The sequence below is a fragment of the Phycomyces blakesleeanus genome (genome assembly GCF_001638985.1).
Source record: "Phycomyces blakesleeanus NRRL 1555(-) unplaced genomic scaffold PHYBLscaffold_1, whole genome shotgun sequence".
Classification (NCBI taxonomy): domain Eukaryota; kingdom Fungi; phylum Mucoromycota; class Mucoromycetes; order Mucorales; family Phycomycetaceae; genus Phycomyces; species Phycomyces blakesleeanus.
This window is the reverse complement of record NW_017265134.1, coordinates 3,202,890-3,227,651: the sequence shown is the minus strand read 5'-3', so window position 1 is coordinate 3,227,651 and position 24,762 is coordinate 3,202,890. Positions and strand designations below refer to the sequence as shown.

At 33.8% G+C, this 24,762-nt stretch overlaps 9 protein-coding genes across 9 annotated transcripts; 4 read left to right on the top strand and 5 right to left on the bottom strand.

Moving 5' to 3' along the window:
- Positions 1 to 546: 546 nt before the first annotated feature.
- PHYBLDRAFT_161860 (hypothetical protein) lies at positions 547 to 3,659 on the top strand (the record flags this gene model as incomplete). Its single annotated transcript, XM_018434501.1, has 6 exons — positions 547 to 673; positions 803 to 835; positions 901 to 1,068; positions 1,153 to 1,599; positions 2,287 to 2,753; positions 2,805 to 3,659. The coding sequence occupies 6 exons, from the start codon at positions 547 to 549 to the stop codon at positions 3,657 to 3,659; spliced, it is 2,097 nt and encodes a 698-aa protein (XP_018299279.1).
- Positions 3,660 to 3,927: 268 nt separating this feature from the next.
- PHYBLDRAFT_157091 (hypothetical protein) lies at positions 3,928 to 4,674 on the bottom strand. The gene is made up of 2 exons (XM_018433562.1): positions 4,298 to 4,674; positions 3,928 to 4,208 (listed from the first exon to the last, which is right to left on the bottom strand). Exons 1-2 carry the CDS (start codon positions 4,596 to 4,598, stop codon positions 4,171 to 4,173), a joined length of 339 nt encoding a protein of 112 aa, XP_018299278.1. The 5' UTR covers positions 4,599 to 4,674; the 3' UTR covers positions 3,928 to 4,170.
- A 1,095-nt stretch (positions 4,675 to 5,769) lies between these two features.
- PHYBLDRAFT_138792 (hypothetical protein) lies at positions 5,770 to 6,454 on the top strand (the record flags this gene model as incomplete). Its single annotated transcript, XM_018430080.1, has 5 exons — positions 5,770 to 5,778; positions 5,878 to 5,925; positions 5,993 to 6,041; positions 6,115 to 6,182; positions 6,389 to 6,454. The coding sequence occupies 5 exons, from the start codon at positions 5,770 to 5,772 to the stop codon at positions 6,452 to 6,454; spliced, it is 240 nt and encodes a 79-aa protein (XP_018299277.1).
- Positions 6,455 to 9,761: 3,307 nt separating this feature from the next.
- On the top strand, positions 9,762 to 10,878 carry PHYBLDRAFT_138790 (hypothetical protein; the record flags this gene model as incomplete). Its single annotated transcript, XM_018430079.1, has 4 exons — positions 9,762 to 9,962; positions 10,040 to 10,345; positions 10,441 to 10,575; positions 10,717 to 10,878. The coding sequence occupies 4 exons, from the start codon at positions 9,762 to 9,764 to the stop codon at positions 10,876 to 10,878; spliced, it is 804 nt and encodes a 267-aa protein (XP_018299276.1).
- Positions 10,879 to 11,003: 125 nt separating this feature from the next.
- On the bottom strand, positions 11,004 to 11,576 carry PHYBLDRAFT_138789 (hypothetical protein; the record flags this gene model as incomplete). The annotated part of the gene is made up of 1 exon (XM_018430078.1): positions 11,004 to 11,576. The coding sequence occupies one exon, from the start codon at positions 11,574 to 11,576 to the stop codon at positions 11,004 to 11,006; it is 573 nt and encodes a 190-aa protein (XP_018299275.1).
- A 105-nt stretch (positions 11,577 to 11,681) lies between these two features.
- PHYBLDRAFT_138788 (hypothetical protein) lies at positions 11,682 to 12,275 on the bottom strand (the record flags this gene model as incomplete). Its single annotated transcript, XM_018430077.1, has 1 exon — positions 11,682 to 12,275. The coding sequence occupies one exon, from the start codon at positions 12,273 to 12,275 to the stop codon at positions 11,682 to 11,684; it is 594 nt and encodes a 197-aa protein (XP_018299274.1).
- A 91-nt stretch (positions 12,276 to 12,366) lies between these two features.
- Positions 12,367 to 12,888, bottom strand: PHYBLDRAFT_102333 (hypothetical protein; the record flags this gene model as incomplete). Its single annotated transcript, XM_018427712.1, has 1 exon — positions 12,367 to 12,888. A coding segment is annotated over one exon (522 nt), but the record flags the coding sequence as incomplete, so codon positions are not given.
- Positions 12,889 to 17,143: 4,255 nt separating this feature from the next.
- Positions 17,144 to 19,185, bottom strand: PHYBLDRAFT_161856 (hypothetical protein; the record flags this gene model as incomplete). The annotated part of the gene is made up of 8 exons (XM_018434500.1): positions 17,144 to 17,256; positions 17,506 to 17,511; positions 17,583 to 17,626; positions 18,159 to 18,212; positions 18,372 to 18,376; positions 18,449 to 18,846; positions 18,883 to 18,945; positions 19,014 to 19,185. 8 exons carry the CDS (start codon positions 19,183 to 19,185, stop codon positions 17,144 to 17,146), a joined length of 855 nt encoding a protein of 284 aa, XP_018299272.1.
- Positions 19,186 to 20,922: 1,737 nt separating this feature from the next.
- PHYBLDRAFT_73842 (hypothetical protein) lies at positions 20,923 to 23,812 on the top strand (the record flags this gene model as incomplete). Its single annotated transcript, XM_018442928.1, has 9 exons — positions 20,923 to 21,166; positions 21,262 to 21,422; positions 21,548 to 21,665; positions 21,711 to 21,723; positions 21,799 to 22,153; positions 22,215 to 22,634; positions 22,665 to 22,699; positions 22,774 to 23,394; positions 23,461 to 23,812. 9 exons carry the CDS (start codon positions 20,923 to 20,925, stop codon positions 23,810 to 23,812), a joined length of 2,319 nt encoding a protein of 772 aa, XP_018299271.1.
- Positions 23,813 to 24,762: the final 950 nt, after the last annotated feature.

The following is a 24,762-nucleotide window of genomic DNA, read 5'->3' as shown; positions in this document are numbered from 1 at the left end:
TATTGTGTTGTTTTTATTTTGTTTTGTTTTTTTATATCAGCATTCTCACTCTCCTTTTTTATAGTTGAAATGGTTCTTCACATTCTTATATGACTGGTACTCAAGGACAAGACATGTTCCTTTAGTAAATATGTATGTATATGTTTTATATTCCTTTCTTTGTAATATATACTTGAATGACGCATCGGCTCATAGCTTTTGATAATATAAATCTGTGTTTTATTCCATTATTAACAAATTATTCTAACAGTATATAAGTATCTTTCTACTCCCTTTAATCAAATAGCTTCAGTAAGCATATATCACTGGAAAAATAAAAAAAATACTATAGCTTTAAGTAATGAGAAAGGTAGTGGAAATGTCAGGGTTTTTTTTCAGCTCAGCCGTTTTTTTTATTTAAGTTGGGGGTGTATTTTTGACGTATTCTATTGGTTTAGATAGACAATAAAAAATTCATATTTTTTTGGCTTGCTATAAAATCACATCAAATAAAGTATTTGTAGTACTTGTTTCCTTTTTTATTTTATAATTCAAGCTATACACAATATGTTTCCCTCTACCCAAATCCACACCTTAGACTGTCACTGCATTAAATGTCACAACAGTCATCAGAAATCTTCTTATGCTGCAAAGCGTACTGAGACTCGTCGTAATAAGAGAGCTAGAGTTGAAGGTACCAGAATATTTGAGAATAGTATAATATATTCAGTGTTGGTTTTTTGTTTGCTGCGTAATAATCATTTTAATTTTTTTTTTATTTTTTATTTATGTTGTTTATTTTTAAACTTTTAATGAAACACAGCCGCAATGAGAAACATGGATGTAGATACTGAGGGTAAGAATTTTTTTATTTGAAAGCAGAAAAAAAAACTAATAAACTATTATATTCCATATTTGTAGTAATCCCGACTTCTCGTTCCGATTCTGTGGAAGCAATGGACGGTCAGGCCAACTCACCTTTTTTGGATGCCGCCTCAATGTTTGACAATGACAGAGACGACAATGATTTCGATGACAATGTTGAAGATGAAGGCAATGAGATCGAGATTGAGGACTTCAACAGTGAAGGTCAGTGTGAGATATATAAAGAAAACTAAAAGAAAAAGATAGTAAAAGAAAAATCAAGTGTTAATTTTTTTTAATTTTTTACAGACCCTTTTGCTGCTCCTGATATGCCCGAAAATGAAGTCCATCAATTCATAGCCATCTTTACGGTACTATTTGCTTCACGTCATGTTGTTGATAAGGGTGCTGCTGTCTTGATTGAGTTTATCAACAACCTGCTGAGAATCTACGACCAAGATTTTCAATTACCAACCAGTCTTGCCAGTTTACAAAAAATGACAGGATTTTCTGCTATTACAAAAGGCATCAAGAAATTTGTGGTGTGCCAAGACTGTCATACAGTATATCAGGATATCGTATCTGCTCCTCCTCGATGTGTTTCCTCAAAACTTGGTGCCAGGTCTGCATGCAACTGTAATTTGACGAAATCCATATCTTCCGGTGCCTTGGTTGCAAAGCGTGAATATGTCTACCAATCCATTAAAAATACATTGAGCGTTTTCTTCCGTCGCCCTAGTTTCGAAGCCAAGATTCGTCAATGGAATAAGGAGTTGAAGATGGTAGATACTCTGTGCGATGTCTATGATGGTGCGATGTGGAAGGAGTTGAAGGACAAGGATGGTGTATCATTTGTGTTGGACCCACGCTCACTAATGTTAACACTTAACATCGACTGGTTCCAGCCCTTTGATGGTGTCACTCACTCCTCTGGTGCTATCTATCTGGCCATCAACAACTTGCCCCGTGATGAAAGATTCAAGCCAGAGAATATTATCCTTGTAGGTCTCATGCCTGGTCCAAAGGAGCCAAAAACCAACGAGATCAATAGTTACTTGGAGCCCTTGGTGGATGATTTGAAGCAGCTGTACATTGGCATGCGGATTCCTACACACGAATTCCCAAATGGTGTCAGTGTTCGTGCTGCACTACTGATGGTTGCATGTGATATCCCAGCCGCCAGAAAGACAAGTGGATTCACAGCGCATAACAGCACATGTGCTTGTTACAGGTGCAGCCGGCAGTTTACTCGGTTAGGGAGCAGCAACCAGGTTGATTTCCGTGGATTCAATTATTCTCGTTGGAATATCCGCAGTGGTGCAGAGAGCAGGTTGCATGCTGAGGAGTGGAAGGATGCAAGTACACTCTCAGAAAGGCATCAGCTGGAGGTCGAAAATGGTGTTCGATGGTCGCAGTTGCAACGCCTTGGATACTTTGATCTAGTACGTGGAACGATCATTGATCCCATGCATAATCTTTTCCTGGGGACGTCTAAGAGATTAATGGATCGGTGGATTGATGAGAAGACAATTGGACCTGAAGAGTTTGCTTCGATGGAGAAAATTGCAGAGACAATGGTACTGCCCAGAGATTACACCACACTGACAACCAAAATTGGAAAGGGCTTCAGCTACATGAAAGCGGACGAGTGGAAATCATGGGTTCTGGTTTATTCTCCTGTCTTGTTGCATGGTATTCTCCCTCCATTACAATTCAAGAACTGGATGTATTTCGTTGATGCATGCCGATACTACGTAAAGCCCAGCATTACTTTTGATGAGATCACCACTGCCCACAGCCTGTTAGAAAAGTTTTGCAATGCATGTAACGTAGACTATACCGCCACTATTCTCACCTGCAATATGCACCTACACCTCCATCTTCATGAATGCATTCGTGATTTTGGACCAGTGTATGGTTATTGGCTCTTTGGGTTTGAGTGATACAATGGTATTTTAAAGAATTTCAAGACAAATGGCAAAGACGGTTTTGAGGCGACCTACATGAAAAATTTTGTTCAGAATGCGTATAAGGGTGATTATGTCAATGCTGTTCTTAAAAGTTCTAGCCAGATCCCCTTCATTCACACTCTGTCTAAACTTGTTACAACCTCCATACCTGCCGCCACAGTCACCACTCTCTCCAGTCGCCCATTCAGATTGCAAGCATTCGTTCAAGGCTACACTGATCCTTATAATCCACCCAAGGGTAACGAGCCTCTTCCTCCTTCTACATTTCCTCTAAAATACAAAAAGCCATCAGTAATGGATGATTCCAACTATCTCCATTTACTTGAATATTACCAAGTCGCTTACAACCTCCCAGACCTTGCCAGCTATCAGGACACGTCCTATAATCGCCCAGCACTTGACAATCAAATCATCAAATTGAAGTCAATTGACATTCTTGGTCAACACTATCGAGGAACAAACAACAGCACAATCAGTCGCGGATCACTTGTTCAGGCAAAGTTTGTTGGTAGTAATGGAAACATTATACTTGGATTTGCTGGACAAATTCAGTATCTTTTTACACACTCCTTCCAACTTCCACCCACGCACAATCTCCATCTGACTCGCATGGTTCATGATCATCAACATGTATTCGCATTTATCAAGTGGTTTCGTACTTCCTCTGATAGGTCGCGTGAGGATGACGGTGTTGAATTTTGTTTGCCCACGTTCTCTCCTGATAGCTACCATAGCATTATATCTGTACATCGCATCTTATTAGAGGTTGCTACAGCTACTATTGCGACAAGTAGAAATGTTAGCAAAATGCTGGTAATTCCATTGCCAAAGAAGCCATATGCTTAAATAATAAATAAAGTGAACTTTTACATTTCTTTTTCTTTAACAAAAAAAACAGAGCGCGTATTTCTGATATATATATTGATAGTATTTTGTATGTGAAAAGTAATATATAGATAAAAAGAGAGAGGCAATTTTTGTTTATTTAATACCCGTCTCTAAGGGCCCACTGAGGAAATTTGGGGGTTATGTCATCTGGGACTGCTGTATTGGACACACTGGTGAAAACCCTCTCCTTCATTTGAGAAGCACTTGACCCCATTGCTTCAATAACGTACTCATCAACGAGTTTAATGAGAGTATTGAACTAAAATGATTTTGTTAATACTTCACTTTATATTTTTTATAATAAGACATAATTATTAATATAAAATAATATACCTCGTCACTTCTCCATCCTGGCCGAACAATCTTGACGATGCTCTTCGTGCGATTCTCGAAGTCTTCATCTGCAGATTCTCCATCGGACATTGCTGCCATTTGCATCGTGAAGTCACAATCTCTCTTCATTTGTAGATCAATTGCTTCTTTGTTGTCTGTGTATGCAAGTAAATGGCGAGTATGATTCTAATAGTAGTTTTTTTGTATTAGTATTTTTAAAATTCTCAAAACTAAACTATATTATTTTGAAATTATTTATTTAGAGATTACACTTACATCTCTGGCACGTCCTGCCCTTCTCGAACGAGTGTTTGTTGCTTTTATTTCCTCTTCGGTTTTTCTTGCTTTTGAAACCCGGCTGGTGAAGTTTTTGTGCAGTCTTGCTCTCAAGTCTGCCTCTCTAAATCCCTCATGGGTAAACTTGCGCTTCAAGTTTTCAAGAAGTCGCACCACCAACTCCTTGTTTGGCGACTTGTAAAAGAAAACATTTGTATTCCATCTGGGCTTACTCTCATTTGCCAGGATATCAGCTTGATTTCTTGTTTTCAGCTTGGGATCCCACATGAGATTACGAATATGGGCCTGATAGAATATATGAGAAAATACATTGATAAAATTTTGCACACGTTGATACTCACATAAACATCATTAGAGGCCTTATTGCTAAACTCAGACGGGGCGTTGAAGGCAGGCTGAGAAACATTAGCCATTGTATTGGTAGGGGAAACGAGGGGGGCTCTGCTTAAACTGTCAATAGCAGTGATTGTTTCAGTGCTGCTGGTGGCAAGAACACCAATTCTGCTATTCATGTTTAGCAATGTATCTTCAACAGTGCCGATTTGTTCTTGTACAATCGACATGTCAGCTGCCATGTTGGTTCCCATGGCTGTCATATTAGTTTTCAAAGTAGAAAGAATTTCCATCAATTGTTCGTTTGTAATCTCAACGGGACGAAGAGCAAGTTGACGTCTTTGAATAGCCATTGTCTACAGAATATAATAAAAGGTAAAAATGTAACTGTTAATTTTAGATTACATTGTTATTGATGCTATTATACAATTGAATTGAATTGAATTAAAAATAAATTATATCAAATTTACATACTTAAATTATTTGAAATAAAATGGGTTGATGTGTGTGTGTTTGAGTATGAGTGCAATAAGTAGCAAGAAAGCAGGAGAAAGAGTAAACAAATTGTATAAAACGTATGGTTTATATAGATATTCAGCATATCTTTGATATATAAGTCTCTATTAATACTTCTTGTAATCACTGAGATGCAAATCGGCTTTCATACTGCTTTAGAACCCAATTGATCAAACCAGTCTAGTCTTTTGTTTCAAACGCACTTTTCTTTTTTCTTTTTTTTTCTTTTTTTGTTGTTGTTCCTGTTTCTCTTTTTTTTTGCTCTTTATATTTGCTATTGGTCTTTTCTTTGTTTCTCTATCTCTGCAACTTCTATTATATTTGCAAACTATTTGTGTAAGACATGTTCTTTCTAAAAAGTCTTCTTTATAGAAAATAAAAGAATTTATTTATTCTGTTGCCATAGACACACTCTTCGTCGCTGTCTCCACCCATTTTTTTATTTTTTTATTAGTCTTTTTTTTTAATCTGCTTTTTTAAAGTACTTTTTTTATATAACTAAAAAGAATTAGTTGTTTCAGTTGCCATAGACACTCGCCCTCTCTTTTCTTTTTACTTCTTTCTTTCTCTTTTACTCTTATACTTGCAAATGTTCCTGGTAAGACGCTTTTTTTCTTTATTTTTCTTTATTAGTAATTTCTTCAAATATAGCTGAGTAATAACAAGTGTTTCTGCTACCATAGTCACTCACGTATAGTTTCCTTCTGATGCATCCTCTTCACAATGGCCATCCGGATTAGCCAAGGTTAGTAAATATACTTCATACCATCATCTCATAAAAGTATCCTGATTTTTTCCTTTCTTTTTTATAGGACATATCACCAAAAATATTTTCTACAGCTAAACACGACCACCAACACGGTAATATTTTTATCTATTTATTTATTATATTTCTCTTTAATATTAATCAAACTGAATCCAATTTTTACTATAGATGAACAACCCTCTCTAAAACATGCTATGAATCAAAAGCTTCTATCTCATGCTGCTGTCATTGACATGGTAAGACTTTTTTTGTTCTTTTACTATCCTTATATGTATCATTATATTACTTATACTGTTTATTAATAAAAAAACTACCAGATACTATATCGACTTTTGATAAGTATTATCTATATCTACAAATAAATCCGTTTGCTTTGGGTATGTAAATTAATAATTATATCGCCCAATTCACAAAAATTACTTTTTTCCAATCATTTTCATAGTCAAAGGAATCAAAATTCCGTAGCTTTACTTGTAATATTTTATTGTTTGGTCTTTGTACTGGATAATTCCAATATAAGTATTAATGGTTTATAAGAATTGAAATATCCAACACACACGCACACCCATCACTAACGATTTATCTATTCTCAAAGAGTACTGCTCGTACCCCAAAAAAAAACGTATTGAGCAGCTCATTTTTTTTTAGGTATTTCTTTTTTGTAGAAAATTTTTCATCCCAAATATAACAAACCGACCGAGCAAGAAGTAGCTAGAGATATAGAATAGTATTATTAGATCTGAAACCTAGAAACATTCTATTCTTTCCAATAAAAATAAAAGCGTAAACCATTACCAGCCTAATAAGAACGGGAAACCAAATAAATAAAGAACATATTACTGGTCCATAATTTTAAAGACGCCTTTTTTTGCTGCTGATGACCAAACTTCTTAACAATAAACTAGCTTAAAGGTCACCTTTACGCTACTTTTAATCTTCATAATATGTCGGTGCCTGACCTTTATGGTTCCATATAAAGAATATCAAAATAGATACGCAGTTTTAAAAAACTTTCTTTTTATATATCAAGTCAGATAAGTATATCTAAAGTGCTAACAAACCTTACCTGCGGCACCCCCCACCCACAATTCCGCTAGTTGACTCTAGTCATTCCACTATCTGTGAAGGTCACCTTCAGCACAAGTGGAAAAAAAAATCAACTAATTTAAATATGGAAATTACACTACACTATACCCCATATTTAAACTACCTTATTTTTTTAATTTTTCCAGTGTATTAGATTAGCTGTCAGCAGTTTATATATATATCAGATTGGCGGTTATCAGCTTATATATATAGTAGATCACCTGTTATCAACTTATCTATATACTAGATTAATGGTCATTAGCTTATATATATATCAGATTGGTTGTCAGCCGCTTATATATATATCATATTAGCAATCATCAGCTTATATATATAGCAGATCATTAGGTATTTGGGGTTTTTTATGCGTTAGTATCTCAATAATGGGAAAAGTAAATACTGTGAGAGTGTTAGTTATTATAGAGACAAAATAATATAGTTTTTATATTTGCTACTATTCAATTCTCTGTAATTCAAATCCCTGTTGTGTAATGGTTGGTTTACACTATATGAGTGTGTTGTGTACATGTGCCCAGTGTGTAACAGTTTCGGAGATTGTTAACTTGCTAGGTTCATTAGCAAGAAAGAATCAGTGTTTGGTTGTGTGGTTGGTTTTTCACTTAATTGTGGTGTATACCACACTATGTACACTGAAAAAATAACAATAAATACACACCGGGAAATTCAGGCATACTATTGTGAATATTCCGCATTTTACAGTGGTGTTTTGCCTATTTTCACTGGTACCAAAGCTGATCTGGTTACATGTGCACAGACCTGCTATCTACAAGTGTAAAGTTCGATAGCACTAGTGAAGTTGGGGTCAATAGTAATTTTATATCTTTGTATATAATAGAGTACCTAGAAAACTTTATTTCAAACTTTGTTTTTTTGCTGTAATACAATCTGTTTCCATGTTAAAGATTAATAATCAGGGACTACGTTGCATGTGTATTGTTGAACTATCCCTGGGTAAATAGTTAGAACCATGGACATTTTATTACTTATAAGCCAATCATTAACACTCTTTATTATGAGGTCATAGATTATCTGCTCCCCCAATTACTTGATATTCAATTATTATTGGTTTGAATTATAGTTTATTTTTGTATTTATTAGAAAAAATAGAATGATTCTAGGTTGATAGTATTGGAATAATATTATATGCCTTGGGCCGTCTTCACCGGTATCCTTCATATGACTCAAATCAAGCAGTGCTTTATATATAATGTTTGTAAACCCTTATATTCAGTAGTTATCTTTGGCACAGATACTATTTAACATAATAGAAGAGAAGTTAGATGTGTATTTAAATATTTACATGTTGTGAGTGATATATTAATTTGAGGATACATACAATATAATGACCGAAGAAGATAAAATTAAAACTTTGAGAGTTCGAGGCATAGCATCAAGTATAATTTCTTTAACAATGAAAATAATATAGAGAAGTTAGTTTGAGTGAATTGGGTGACAGAATATGTAATGAACGTACCCGAAGAAAGTCAATTTATTTGTAGACCTAGATAGTACTTGTCAAGAGTTGATATAACCTTTAGTAAAAAACATATATTAATATACAGTATAAATAATACTATCATACATATTAAGAGAATAAAAGAAGAAGTCTTACCATGTCAATGATGGCACCAAGAGATAGAGGTTCTTGATTCATTGCGTGTTTGGCAGATGAACATTCATCTATAATAAAAATTATATTCTGTCAGATAAATATTAAAAGTAAATAAAAAATAAAATATTACCATGTTGATGGTCTTGTTTAATTGTAGGGAATATTTTTGGCGATATTGTCTATAAAAGAGAAGGAGAAAAGTCAGAATAATTTTATAGGATGATGACATAAAGTATAGTTACTAACCTGGAATAATCTGGATGGCCATTGTAAAGAGAATATATCAGAAGGAAAAAACACGCTAGTATCTATGACAACTGAAATAATAATTATTATTTAGTTACATTTAAAGAAAAGAATTGCTTTAAAAAAAAAGAAGATATGTTACCAAAAAGTTTGCGAATATAGTAAAACACTAAGAGAGTATATATGTATCTATGACAACAGAATGTGTTAATCTTGTTGTTGTCTGTACAGAAGTATTTTTAAGAAGAATGTATCTTACCAGTAAAATTCACAGTTATAATAAAAATCAGAAAGAGAAAGAAAAGAAAAGAAAATGGTCGATAAGGAAAAATATGGAAAAATATGGAAAAATAAAAAAATAAGTAAATAAAATACAAAAAAAACAAAATAGGTAATTAAAAAAAATGAAACTCAAAAAAAATATCCAAAAAGCATAATAGATATAATGGTGTAGTATCTAAAAGCAATCTTTGTATCAATTTACACAGTGTGTGTACAAGAAGTTACTTTAGATATATTCTTTTAACCAAGATCAATCAAGACTAGACATCCTTTTTTTTAGAAATATAAATATACATTTTTGCTACAATCTTACTCACCCTTGCTCACGCACTCTTACAATTATTCTTACTTATACTCACACTTTCTCTCTCTATCTCCCCATCTTTTTCTGTCTTTTATTTTGGTATGTTTGATAATAAATATAATTGTAGTGTATAATAAAAATTTATTCAAAGAATATAAAAGCATTAACAGTTAATACATATTTGAACTTATATTTTTAAATTAATAGAATATGTCTAACCAAAATGAAAGCTATCCCACTTGACGCACTCCTGCTGAGAGAGAGATGACAAACTCTCTTGCCATCTTGTGTCGTGACATGACCACTGTCATGAAAGACGTTGCTGATATCAAAGCAAAAACTTCGAACACTCCTGTGTCTGCTGTTTTGCAGAGTCAGCCGATGGCTTTAGTGCATGCTGTTGCTCCTGTGAGCATGGAAATGAATGTAGCTGGTTCTCCCACCATGGCTTCTGATGCAAAATCAGTCAACAAAACAAAAGCCTATATATGTATCATACATATAGTAAATTATATCTTTAATAACTTATCAAGATTCAATAGAGACTTCTTCGGGAGCATTTGTGGGACCCTAAGTTCAAGTCAAAACGTTTGGCTGAAATTCAAGCCAACAATGGCAAGCCAAGATGGAACACAGCTGTCAACTTCAACCAGTCGCCAAACACTGAGTTGACAGAAAACCTTGTTGCCTACTTGGAAAGAAATTTCGTAGGAGCAGGACTGAGAAAAAGTGATGTTCGTGACTTTGTCTACACGAACTTCACTAGCAGAAAGCGTGCAGCTAATAAGTCTCAGGCTAAAAAGAAGTCAGACAATGCTCGCAACAGAAGGAGTAGCTACAAAAAGGAGGTAAGTTATACTTTATTTATTTATTATTTGAATAATTCTTATCTAAGTCATTAATTTAAAGCAAAAAAAGAAAACTAATTTAATATTTTCAACAGCACTTGAAACGTCGCAAAACAGCGTACCAGTCTAACAAGACTGCTATTGATGACGAGATGAAAAGAGATTGCTCTGGTCTCATTATAGAAGAGGCTATGTCTGTTGGTGAGTCAGACAATGGCACTTCGCCTCATGTTTCTTATAGTGGGCTTCGTCTTCATCGTCCATATTAGAGAAGTTATGAGGTAATTAGTTTTTTGAAAGTTGAAATATTGAATTTAGTTAATATATTATATTGTATTATACTGAATAAAATATTAATGTCTTTAATATAGTACAACCACTTCATCACACTTGTTGACAACAAAGTGGTAGCTGATTTAGGCTTAAATAGTCATCAATTGCTGTCACATGCTTTTGGCGAAACCGTTAAAGGACCAGTCTCTGATGCAATTGTGTCACAGTTTCCTCAGCGGGCTCTTAGAAACGGGCCCTAAATAAAGTTTATATTTTTTGTTCTTTTTTTCTTCATTCATAACGTCTTATACTTTAAATAACCAAAAAAATACATAAAGAGGCATTACTTGTTCTTTGTTTTTTATTTAATTATTCTCATAAAAAATCATAGTGCATAATTATTCATAAAGGCTTCAGGCATAGTATTTTTTGGCATAGGAATGACCAGCATTCTTTCTTCGTTCATATCAGTTACATCTACAGCAGTTGCGACCTCTAAGTGTATGTGCTGTACAGGTAAGATGCTGTGATAATTATCAGCAGAGAATTCTGGCAAGCAGATTGCAATACCTTCATCTCTGTGTTCATTGTCATTTGTCGAATTATACCATTGGATGTATACAAAAACATGCTGGTCTTGATGTAATGTTGATGCTTGGTGGTTTGGATGAGGAGGCAGAGTAAATGAATGTATAAAAAGATACTGAATTTGTCCAGTATATAGGCTTGAAGTTCGGCCATTGCTGCTACAGAAGAAAGCTTGAACAAGTGACCCGCACTTACCAGAACTGTTGTTCCCAATATATGTTTGGCCAAGGAGATCAATTGATTTCAATTTTGTGATTCGGTTATTTACAAAATATTGTGACAATCTGGCATCGTGGTAAGAAATGAGATTGGGCATGGCATAGGCGATTTTATAATAATCTAACAATTGATGATAATCAATATCACTCATTGTTGATTCTTTTAAGGACTGTAAAGGAAAGGTGGATGGGGGGAGTGGTTCATTGCCTTTGATAGGTGCTGCTCGACTTAAGGATGAGTCTACAAATTGTTGCAGTCAGAAAGGTTGTTGGTTGGTTGGAGCGTAAGTGGCATAGGTCGTTATAGGTGTGGTCGTAGAGGTAAGTTTTTCGAAAAGAGGAAGGAATGGAATGAGGCTTGAACATGATAACGTATTTCGTATGTAATCAGCTTTGTATGCATCTGCAGTGAATTTTGTCATATAGGTTGTTTCAAACCCGTTTTTTCTGTTTGTCTTGTTATTCTTTAACAAACCATTGTATCTCTCAAAACCAAAGAGCCAATAGCCATACACGGGTCCAAAATCACGAATTGTGTCATGAAGATGGAGGTGCAGGTGCATGTTGCAGGTGAGGACTTTTGGTTTATATGTATCTTCACAAGATTGACAGAATTCTTGTAGATATCTGTGTGCTTGGTCTATTTCGATGAAACTGATTGACGGCTTTACAAGTATACGGCATGCTTTTACATAGTGCATCCAGCCATTAAACATATTGGACAGAAGAACTGGTTTTAGAAGCACGGGAGAGTACACCAATACCCAAGACTTCCACTCATCTGCTTTCATGTGGGAAAAGCCCTTTCCTATCTTCGTTTTCAGCTTGGTATAGTCGCTGGGCAATATCATCGTTGCTGCAACTGTCTGCATTGCAAGCAGATCATTGTTTTTCATTTTTTTTCATTTTTGTCCATGTTTCAATCATTCTCTTTGGTGTTTCCAGAAAAAGATTATGCATGGGATCAATGATCGTTCCACGTACTAGATCAAAGTATCCAAGGCGATACAACTGCGACCATCGAACACCATATTCGACCTTCAGCTGCTGCCTTTCTGAGGGTGTACTCGCACTATTCCACTCCTCAGCATGCACACGGTTTGCTCTATCACTTCGATGGCGCCACTGGGCACAATCAAATCCATGGAAATCGACAGAAGAAGTGCCTGGTAGACGAGAAAATTGATTGCTGCATTTGTAACAGGCACATGTGCTGTTGTGCGCGGTGAACCCACTAGTCTTTCTGGCAGCAGGTATATCGCATGCAACCATCAATAAGGCTGCACGAACTGTTGCACCGTCTGTTTGCTGGTAGGTGGGTATCTGTATTCCAAGATAGAGCTGTATCATTTTGTCGACTAATGGCTTGAGATAATGATTGATCTCTTCTGATTTTGGCTCTTTTGGTCCGGGCATGAGACCAACAAGGATTGTATTTTCTGCTTTAAACTGCTCACTTCTAGGCTGGTTGTTTATCACCAGGTAGATAGCACCAAAGGAATAGCTAGTACCATCAAAAGGCTGGAACCAGTCGATGTTTAATGTCAGCATCAATGAACGAGGATGCTCAACAAAAATTTCATCGTCATTGTCCTTCAAATCAGTCCAGGCTTCACCATCGTAAACATCACACAATGTATCAGTGATCTTGAATTCTTGGTTCCAGTGCATGATCTTTTGCTCGAAATCGGGATGGAGGAAAAGAATTTTAAGAGCATGTGTGAGAGACTGATATACATAAGACTTCTTTGCAACCAAACCACCAGACAATGATTGGACCATTAATTTGCAATTACAGGCGGTATATGCACCAAGCTTTACGAAATCACAATTCAAAGGAGCAGGTACACTTTCCTCATACACCTTGTGGCAATCCTGACACACGACAAATCTCTTAATCCCTTTTGTCATGGCTGAGAATTCTGTCATGCTTTGGAGACCAGAAAGACTCATGGGCAATTGGAAATCCTGCTCGTAAATCAATAAGAGCTTGTTGACAAACTCAATCAAGACAACAGCACCCTTATTGACCATATAGTGGGAAGCAAACATTACCACAAAAGTAGAAATAAATCTGTGTACCGGATTTTTAGACATATTTGGGGTGGCAAAAGGATCTATTGTAAAAAAACAAAAGAATGAACACCCCCCTTTTTCAGATTTTTCTTTTTTGGTTCTTTTCATTGAATTTTTTTAGGTCTTTTTTTTAGCTAATTAACATGGACTGATCTTCACTATCGAATTCTTCAACTTCAATCTCAACAACATTCTCTTCACCGTCTTCACTTTCTTCACCATCATTGTTTTCTTTGTCATTATCATTTTCATCACTATTACTGCTTTTGCCATTCGACTCATTGCTAAAAGCAATCTCATCATCAGAAATTGAGGCTTCTCTCCAAACAGATAAGTTGGTCTGACCACCCATTGCTTCCATGGGTCCGGTTTGTTAGTTTGATGTAATTACATATAGAATTCAATTTTTAGTTTACTTCTCTTTTTATTACAATTAATGTTTCTTACTTTCAAAATCAATATCTATGAGATTTCTTTGAACAGATACATCTATTGAAATAAAATATTATATAAAATAACCAAAATGAAAATGAAAATGAAAAACAAAACATACTTCTTTCACTTCTTTCCATATCTTCATATCTTGCTCTTTTATTGTGATGCTGAAGAGTTTGTATAGAAATAAAGTTGTAGCCTTGTTAATTATTGCTAAATTTTATGCAATAGCATATCTTATTATAAAGTTCAAAAGTAGAAGACATGGTGTTTATTTAGTTATAAATGTTAAGATAAAAGAAAAACAAGTGTTACATTTACTTTATTTGTTTAAATTTTATAGTAATACTAATAGTAATAATGATAAAATAACTTGGATGGTTATTATATCCAAGCCAATAGAAAATTACAACATGACTTTAGGAACATATATACCAAAAAACATACTGAAATGAAAAATTGCTCTAAATATCTACATGTAACAATAAACTTTCACACAATGGTATTCAGAGTTATTTCTCTAGTGTAAGATAATAGTATAAATAATTTGAATAATTAGAAAAATAGTTAAATTAAAAGAAGAGAAATGAATAATACTAATTCTAAAGAGTTAACTATAGGAAGGAAAATGTTTACAAGAGTAAAGAATTTAACTAAAGAAAAATTTACTATGGTAAATTTACCAAGAGATAAATAAAAGGGGAAATTGGGACAAAATAATAGAATAAAAGGGGATGGTCAATCTTCCACAAAAACTTGACAGAACAAATAAATAAAACAGAAGAAATTTTACAAAGAGAAATTAGAAATAATAGACAGTGTCTTAAAGAAAACTTTATATCAGAAAAATTTGACAGTTGTTTATTGATTGATTTTAGAGAGATACTTATACTATTTTATGAATAAAATATATGGCAAAAATACGCTAAATAAAACGTGATGAGATAAACATAAATAAAAATATAAAGAAAAATAACTATATAAATATTTTGTCATGAAAGAAGAATTGATGAAGTTATAATATATAACTATAAGAAAAAGAAAATATTGGAAAGATGTATGTTATAAATAAAGAGAAAAACTATTCAGTTAACAATTTTAGTAAAGTAGTGTTTGAAAGGAAACGTTACATTTAGTGCGCAAGAGTAAAATAAAAAGGAAAGAGAGAAAACAATTTCAGAAAAAATAAAGGGGAAAAGATTTTAATTTTCACAAAATTGGTTTTTGGAAAAAAGACAATTTTATGAAAATGAAAGAAAGAAATTAAAATTTTGAAGAAAAATTAAAGGGGGTTTTCAAAAGAATGTCTGAACTTAGTAGAATATGTTTTTTGGACTGAGACCAACAACATCACCACACTACGTGTCAAAACTTAACACATAATGTGTTTGTTTGTTGTGAATTGTAATAGTATCACTTGGCAAATAAATATAATGTGAATTATAAAATACAAGAAGAAGAATACAATAAGAATCAAAAAGAATGAGTAATTTAACAGATAAGAATTGGTGACAGATAAGTAAAAAAAAATAGGGAGAAGATAAAAATGGAAATTGTGACAACAACAAAGTTTAAGAAAGACAGAAAAGAGAAAACAGAGAAATAAAATATATCAAGATCGACAGACAACACTTCAAAGAACAAGAATACTATGTATGAATGAAGAATAACGATAATAATGGACAAGAATAAATAAGATCAAGGATAGAATAATGCTTTTATTGATTGAAAAGATTGTTTCTTTTATAAACAAAAATGTTTGGTTAAAATAATTTTTTGAGAGAAAGAAAAGAAAGTTGTGAAAATTTTTACTACATGTAACTGGTGTTGATAGTAGAAGTGAAATAGAAAAATATAAAGAGGATAAAATAAAAGTATAATAAAAATATAGTAATTGAATAAAACTAAAATAAAAATATAGTAAGATAGAATAGAAATAAAGTAATAATATAATAGCAATGTAGTGAAGTAAAGTAAAAAATATAATAATAGTATAATAATGAAGTCTAATGAAAATGTAATAAAAAATATTGTAAATAAATATTGGCGATAAAGAAGTATATAAAATTAGGGGAAAGAAGTATAATTTTTAGTGAGTGACAGGCATTTCTGAGGTAACGATATAGATAGGTATTTTAATTATTTAAGGGACAGAATAAAATTGGTGGTTTGAGTATAAGAGGTATCTGAAACAAGATTTCCTAAGAAACCTGGGGGAACCACTTCTGTCCCTCAAGAAATGTCACTTGGTCAACTCACTACCAACGTCAACGTCCATGAGTCCAGTACCACCCATCATGGCTCACCACCAGACCAAACCACGGAAGGAACCTACCGTTCAGTATATATTACCAGAAACAGGCTGAAGGCAGACTTGGCCACAATACATGTGACAAAACTATGTTGCGTGTAGTATGTGGTTGTGTGTAGGAGATGTACAAGAACAGATAAATATATGTAAGAAGAGAAATTAAAAAGTGAAATTGAAGATTTGAGTTTGATATCGGATAAATTGGAGTGATAAAATAGTCTCTTTGTTACTAAATAGACCAGTTAAAGAAATTAAAAGGGAAACTAACACTAAGGTAAGAGTGTAAATAATTTGAATAATTAGAGAAATAGTTAAACTAAAAGAAGTGAAGTAAATAATACTAATTCTAAAGAGTTTGTAGCAAACACTTTAAACACAAGAAGTCAATTTTACTTATTATTTATTTCAAAGTAAAGAAAAAACCAAACTCTGCCAAAATTATTTTCTTGTTCATTAAATAACAAATTGAGTACCAATGTGACGACTAATAATTATTCTACTAAGTCTGTTATGAGCTGGATGAGTGATGGTTATGATTAGTCATTACTTGATACTATCCATATGGTGGTATTTTATCACACTCCCCCCGGCCAGGCTTCAACTATGGTTGAGACAACTATAAGGCAGTACTATGGTAAATGACTGTCACTATGGCGGAGAAAATGGTAACATGTTACCACTTTGGTAACATAACTGCAATTTTTTACTTAATAAAAAATGGCAGTTATGACTCTGTATAAGGCCAAAACAGGTACTGTTACCATTTTTTACATAGTAAAAAATGGCAGTCATTTATTATGTAAAAAGCCAAAACAAGCACTGTTACCATTTTTTTCATAATAAAAAATGGCAGTTATTTATTATGTAAAAAGCCAAAACAGGCACTGTTACCATTTTTCAAAAAAAAATCAAGCGTCCTTCCTTTCCTCTATTACATTCTTTCTTTTGTTCTATTGCTTTCAATTCTAGCACAACCTCTTGTTTTTCCTTTGCAGCTTTAACAGAATGGTCTGTTTTTTATTATACAATATTGAATTGGGTTTAATTGAATTGAATCTTTATTTCAATGCATGTTTTATTAAATGAAAATGGTAATAATAATAGTAATAATGAAAAAACAATTCCATCGGCCACTCGCAATAAAAAATGGTTCTGTTTAGCTACTGCAAAACGTATGCAGTAAAACACTACTATTCAAATTGTATTTCATATACTTTGGGTATTCTAATATATCTTAGATAGCACTTATTATTTTTTACCAATTTCTACAAATATACTAATATTAGAGAAAAAACTTAAAATAAATAAATAGATATAATATTATTATAATGCTTACCTTCATATAATATGCTTACTTGTTCAGTAAAATAAGCATTTACTCTAAGAATATATATATATATTAAAGAATGTATTAATATTTAAGATCTATATATAAGAAAAGCAATAAAACATAAGCACTATAGAAAGTCGTTATCATAGAAGAAGAAAAACTTGAGCAAAGATTCAAGTCATGTAACATGAAGCTAATTCGAATCTGATTCATACAACCGGAATGAGCATCTTGTTAGAAAGCTCAACATGTTTATTCTACTCAATATACTTACATATAATAGAACGACTCCCAAGTATAATATATCAGTACAAAAATATTACTATTAATTTTTTTCTCAAAAAAAAGGCTATATACCATTTCCTTTTATATTTGAATATAGCGGAACTGTAGATGCTGTACATTAGCTTCAAATTCTTGTAATCACAACATTAGCAATCATATGAAAGAGGTTGATAAATTTTTTGTATGAAAGAAAAAAGGAATAAAAAACATAAAAAGAAAAATGACGAGATAAGAAAAAAAATGCACTAAAGACAGACTAAAAAAATCAAACTCGGCCAATCACAGCAGCCAAACTACAATCTTTGGCTTCTCTTGCAAGCAGGCTCAACACTTGCTGTGGGTGGAGGAGACCTACATAAAAGAGTAAGAAGTTTATATTAATTTTGTATTAACAGCGCATGAGAAAAAGCAACAATGGTAACTTACAGCACATCTGCCATTATGGGCGACTCAATATCACCAGTTTCTGACATATCAGAAGAAGAAAGTAAAGAATCACTTATGTCTCACTGTGTCTATAGCATAATAAAAGGAAACGATGTTAATTAAAGTTTACAATATATAGATTTGTTAATTGATAAACTTACTTTGTTCTTCTCTGCCATTCTTCTCTTGTTCGTCTGGTTGTCGCTCTTGAAGCTTTCCCAAAGAAGGCTTCTTGCACACCACATTTTTTTACATTGGTGGATGTGCAATCCACCATTCTTTGCCAACCTCTCCAAATGCATCATGTAGTATTCCCTGTTTTTCTCTGGGATATTCTTCCATTCTTTTGAGGCCGCAGGATAGTCTTTGTCAATGATATCATGCTTTACCGTACGGTCTAATGTTTTGAGATGCAATCTTTTTACTGTCAAATCATGGTCTGAAAGAGGGACTAATGGGGGCAAAGGCTGCCCTTGTGGAACTTCTTTGCAGCGCGCCTTCCAGTCCTGCTCGTGAAGAATCTGAAGCAACAGATTGTATTTTTGTGCTTCGTTTTTTCCTTTGAACTCGCCGCCAGTATTGATTACTCACTTACCGAGCTGATCAGGGTACTCTGTGAGCTGGGCTCTTTTCACAGACTTGGCAATGTGCTCAAGAGCTACAAAAAATGTATGACAATATTAATAGAATAAATGAACATCTAAGCACAGAATATATATGACTTACAACTCTGCTCAATAATGCTTTGTTGCATTGTAGTTAGATCTTCCGCACTGACTGCTGGCGCAAATTGATTGCTGAATTGCCTTTGAAGCTTGCGCAATGCTTGCTTGATTTCAGCAAGATCAACCTCAATCTTTTGAATTGAGTTGAGGAGAGTTGTGTTAATATTGGACATGTTTAAGTTTTTTTTAGCTATAAGCAGTGAGTTGAAAAGAAAAGGTGATAGTTTAGACAAGTAGAATAAGAGCGATTTGAGTTTGAGAAAGGCAACGATTTATTACAAGCAATTGATAGCTATTTATATGAAAAAGATACAGACAGATGTACAAACAAAACATATAAAAGAAGGGATGCTTATGCACTTGCATGCACCTGTCTGCACCTGTCTGCAGTAGCTCATGTGAACATGATACAGTCTTTTTGTGTTGACACAACAAAACTGTAAGAAATATAAAGATAAAATGAATTAGACTTTAAATCAATATTATATGTATAAATGTTCATACTTTGCACCGTCTACATATTAAACGTTTTAAAGTATATGATATAATAATATAACTCTATACATATTGCAGATATAGCATGAAATTTGGTTAAAGTTCTCGATGACAAAACTCTGTACCAGTTAAAATTATAACTTTAAATATACTCTACAGTAGCTATATAACATCTGAACATCATATAGTTAATTAGCCCCTTTTTATCAACAGTAAAGTAAGTGTTATGATACTCAAGTCCATATCATACTTATTATCATTATTGATTAAAACGCGTTTTGATTGATGCTGTCATCAAAGATAAAAATAATTTTAACTCTCATTACTATTATTTACCAAGGGGCATTTTTGACTGAAACCGTACATTTTTGAAAAAGATGTGTTTTAACTCATATTGGCACTTTCAATTAACACCCCTTTCGATCAGTAGTGCTTATCTTGATGATGTCAGTAAAAGAGTATCAGACTATAGCCCTCATTATCTATATCTATTTCTTTAAGTTTTATACATAAACAAGAAAATAATGCTATTAGCTAAACATATATTCACTATCTCAAAAATACTATTAGTATAACACAGATAATATAAATATGTCTTTTCTACCAATGTGTTTAGACAGTACTACTTTTTTTTAACTGTTAATTATTAGAAAGCTGTTTTTCTTTGCCTTTGGTATTAGAGAGTAATTAATAATTTATTTAAAAAAAACATAAATTATTTGGTCATTAATTATTCTAAATATACATATACCTCTTTATAAAGCTCAAAGAATATCTAATCACTCACAAGTAAAGAGTATGTGTCTGTTTCACCTGTGCTCTTTTAATGGTACCCCCTTGTCAACCAAGAAGTATTTTAACTTACATCATAATTATTAATGAAGAAGAATCTTTCCAACCACGAGAATTATTTACTGGCAGGTGTTTCACCTAGCATTGACATTACTGTAATCATTGCTATATCATCACTATAAGAGAGAAAAAGAAAAAGAGCTGCAAGCATTTTGGTTAAAAAATAAAGAGTATATAAAGATGTCTTTTACATTTAATAAATAGCACCAAAATCCTCTTCTCAGCTTTATTTTATATATTACATATGTACCAACCCAACCAATATGTCTTCTTCCAACGCCAGCCAGCAGAGAGATAGAATATCTACACAGCAATACTAATGTGATCAATGTGTCTTGTTTTTTGATAACTACCAGAAGCTGCAAAACCACAAGAGAATTTACAGAGGAGATTCAGCAACAATGACTGAAATTGACCAGTCTATTCTGGATGATGTTGACATGTACCATGACAAAAATGATATTAGTAATGAAGATGAATCTGACAGCAATTCAGGTAATGAAAAGAGCTGTAATTGTATTATTTATTTTCCAATTACTAAATAATGTATTACAGAATATACTATGGAGTCTATGGAGCTTAATAATACTATTTCATATAAGTGCGCATGTAATTTTGAGGACAGTGAGGGTGAAGCTCACATTTACGACAGCAGCCGAATCAGTACAAATACTTTTACCAAGGCCGAGTTGATGAGTATTCATCTGTCTCAATTGATGCTACAGCATAGAATTGCTAGAGCAGCATATAGAGACATTGTTCAATTTATAAACACTGTCATCCGAGACCATGACGATATAATGATGGGTAAAATATTATATTTTCTGTTACCTTGTACTTTAATTCCAGATTACTAACATGTAGTGATATCGTTTTTTTTTAAAACCTGGGGCTAAGATCAGTCATGGCAAAACTGTTGATGCTTTGCTCAAGTCAAAGTCAAGTGTCAAGGGCCATGAGTATGATGTCTGCTCTAGTGGTTGTTGATTGTATGGCATTAATGATGACCAGGAATCTTGTGTTGACTGTGGCAAACCGCAATACAAGACTGATCCCGATCAAAGTCAGACACCAGCCGCCAGTATGAAACTTATGTCAGTTGGGGATATGCTTTCTCAAATGTTGGCAGATCCAGCCACAAGAGAACTTCTCTGTTACAGAGCAAACTGGGAATCTGTAGCTGGTCAGCTAACCAACATTTTTGATGGTGACAATTATAAGCAGTTGGTGCAGCAGGGCCTGTTCTCCAATCCCGATGATATTGCCATTGGGCTTTATACTGATGGGTTTGTCAATCAAAAGAAAGGTAAAAACTCATATACCATCATCCATTGCATAATATTCAACCTAGACCCATCCATCAGGTAATTAATTAATTTATTACTATTTATTATTATTATTACATTTTTTAAAAAAAAATTTACTAATAAAATACTTAGATATACCAACAAATACCTTTTGCAACTGGCAATCTTGCCTGGCCCCAAGAAGCCAACTCATTTGGACTCCTTTCTTATACTCATCATCAATGAATTGCGAGATCTTAAGGCACATGGCTTGGTTGTCAAGCACAATGGAGTGGAGCTTTACAGATCCAAGGTCTATCTGCTGCTTGCTTTTGGCGATATTCCAGCTGTAGCTGATATGGCCCACATTGGTTCTCATACAAGTTTATTTGGTTGCCGTTTTTGTGAGATTAAAGGCAAATGCCCTACTAACAGACGGCATGGCATGTACTTTGATGACATTTCTGCCTGGTTAAGACCTTTGGAAGACTTCAAAGTAGGCAACCCTGTAAGTATACAAATGTTCAATTAGCCATCTTTTTTTCATACTAAATAACTGCTTGTAATAGTCGAAGAACATATACCAGCCGAGCATATATACCCAACTCTCAACCTTCTCTGGATCATCATTTTTTGCATTAGATGAACTTCATTTAATTGCAAGAGGGATTGGAAAGTTTGTGTATGACCTGATTACCGTCACTCTCACAAAGGAAACCAAATTTTATTATACCCATCCAGACAATACCCTCAATACCACTGAATACCCTTTTCATATACCAAGAGCAGACCTTGTAACAATTGGAAACTGTATCACCAGCTCACGAAAATATATATTCACCTCATTTCAAGGCAGTTTTGACAACGTATTTGCCAAGATCGATGGTACTCTCACAGTGGACTGGCTTGACTTTCTCTTATACCTTGTCCCCACTTTGTTTGTGCCTTATTTACCAAATAGGGCTGTCAAAACAGCTCTATTATCTCTTGTGAAAGGTTGCGCACTTGCCTTGCAATAGACGTTGACATCAGAATTGCTTGATGAGATGGAGTTGTAAGTTATTATACGTCTCATATATTATCATTACAAATAGCTGATTGTTACCATTTTTTAAATATTAATAATAGATACTTCAAGCACTGGCACTCGTTTTTATACCAACAAGTCCAGAATAATACCCTGTCTCATAGTGTTTTCCGACCAGTTCAACATTACCTGGTCTATATACCCTATATCATCAAGCAGCGAGGCCCCCTGCGATGCTACTCCACTCGCTCAATGGAGAGAGTAATTGGCGTCTTCTCCAAATTGATAAAGTCCAAATCAAAGGGTGGCCGAAATGCCAGTTTTCTCGTCGAGCGATTTGCAATTCACAATTGTACCAGCACGGCAATCAGCATCTGTGATGAAACCAACCTCATTCGGCCAAAGCCATATGGAAGAGAGAGCTACATGGACCTTCCTAATAATCCTAGTGGTGCGCAGTTGTGGGAGCCATTTCATCAGTTTGTTAATTTGAATGATGATTTGGTGGAAGGTGTAAACGGCCCTAGTATGAAGGAAGCTTTATTGAAATACTACCGGAGAACAACAGGCTTGACTGGCCACGAGTTTGGTGACTCTGTTGTTGTTGTAGCTGCACATCTGTGGATGGACTCGACTGTATATTCCTCATGCATGTACCGAAGAAAGAAAAACGAGACCAGCCATGGCAACCATTACGTGATGTTTACTTGCCCCTATAGAAAGTAAGTATAATATTTTTTGATATACAATCAAAAGTTGCTTACATTCTATTTATTTATTTATTTTAGCAACCTTAATGTAATTGTTCACAGCTGGCTCGTTGGTACAGTACAGTTCTACTTTCAGTATGTATATTTCCATGGCTTCCTACACTTTTTTGCTTTCATGGAGGTCATGAAGGAATATGACGCGGCTGGTCATGACTCATCAGTACCTATCGTCAAACAACGGTCACAAAGCACCCATACACTAGGCCACCAAACGCAACTGACTTATGCAGTTATAAGTGTAAATGACATTTGTCATCAAGTTGGTCTGGTCCAATACCCACCGAATGGAAACAAGTTTTATGTAATCGCGCCCTATTATATCTTTAACAACAACATATGCATTACTAAAGGCAATCTTTCCATTCTGTAATCCTTTTTATTTTTATCTTATTTTTCTATATGCTCTATATTCTTATATCTTTTATATTTTTTATATCATCCTTGTATCTTATATTCTTTTTTTAATTTTCTCTATTTCTTATGTTTTTTTTAATCTCTATATGCCCCGTCTTTCTTTTCTTCTTTATATACTCCGGTTTTTTTTTATTCTCTATACATCTTATGCTTTTCTCTCCATTCCCTATATGCTCTATACGCCATTACGCGATTTAAATAAAATCAAATTGCCAATTCATCAAGATAAAAAGAATATCTAAAAAAAAGAATATAGTTTAAAAAATAAAAAAATGGCAGTTATGTTACCATTTCGTTCACACATTCCAAAAATTATTAATCTTAATAATTGTTGACATCTTTGATATTTAATAAAACATATATTTTAATACTCAAAGTGGTCATTACAACTTAAAAACATTTTTTACAGTATTGAAAATATTGTACAGCAACAAAAAAAGTGTTTTCATGTTACTTTTTTAAATTGCTACAAATGACATTACCATCTTACAACAAACGGCGGAGATTTTATTGGGTTTCGACCAAAAAAATGGCAGTTATGTGCCTACTTTTGGCCCAACTGCCATTCATCTTGCCGTAGTGTATTGGTACAAAAAAAAATTTAAACTTGAAACTGCACTGCTGATGTGGAGTGCAGGACTTTACAAGGACACTCTCACTTCCAAACGGACTGGGTTGGCTCTATTGTCACTGTTGTCTCAGTTGTCTGACGTTTTGCTCCTGCTGGATTGTTCAACAATGATGTGTCAGACTCAGTTATCAATTATCTAGGACGACCTCTCCCACGCTTGCTTGGGGTGATTACTGAAGACAATCTATGGGATTGGCGTCGTCTTTTGTTGTCTATTCTTTTCCAGTATTTATGTATTGGTTACGGTAAATGAAATTTATGGGCAGATATCTATG

Coding starts and splice junctions, on each gene's coding strand:
- PHYBLDRAFT_157091 (XM_018433562.1), bottom strand. CDS start 4,598: ATGTGGGATCCCAAGCTGAAAACAAGAAATCAAGCTGATATCCTGGCA. Junction 4,209..4,297: donor CAGAGATGTAAGTGTAATCT/CTAAATAAATAA, acceptor AATCATACTCGC/CATTTACTTGCATACACAGA.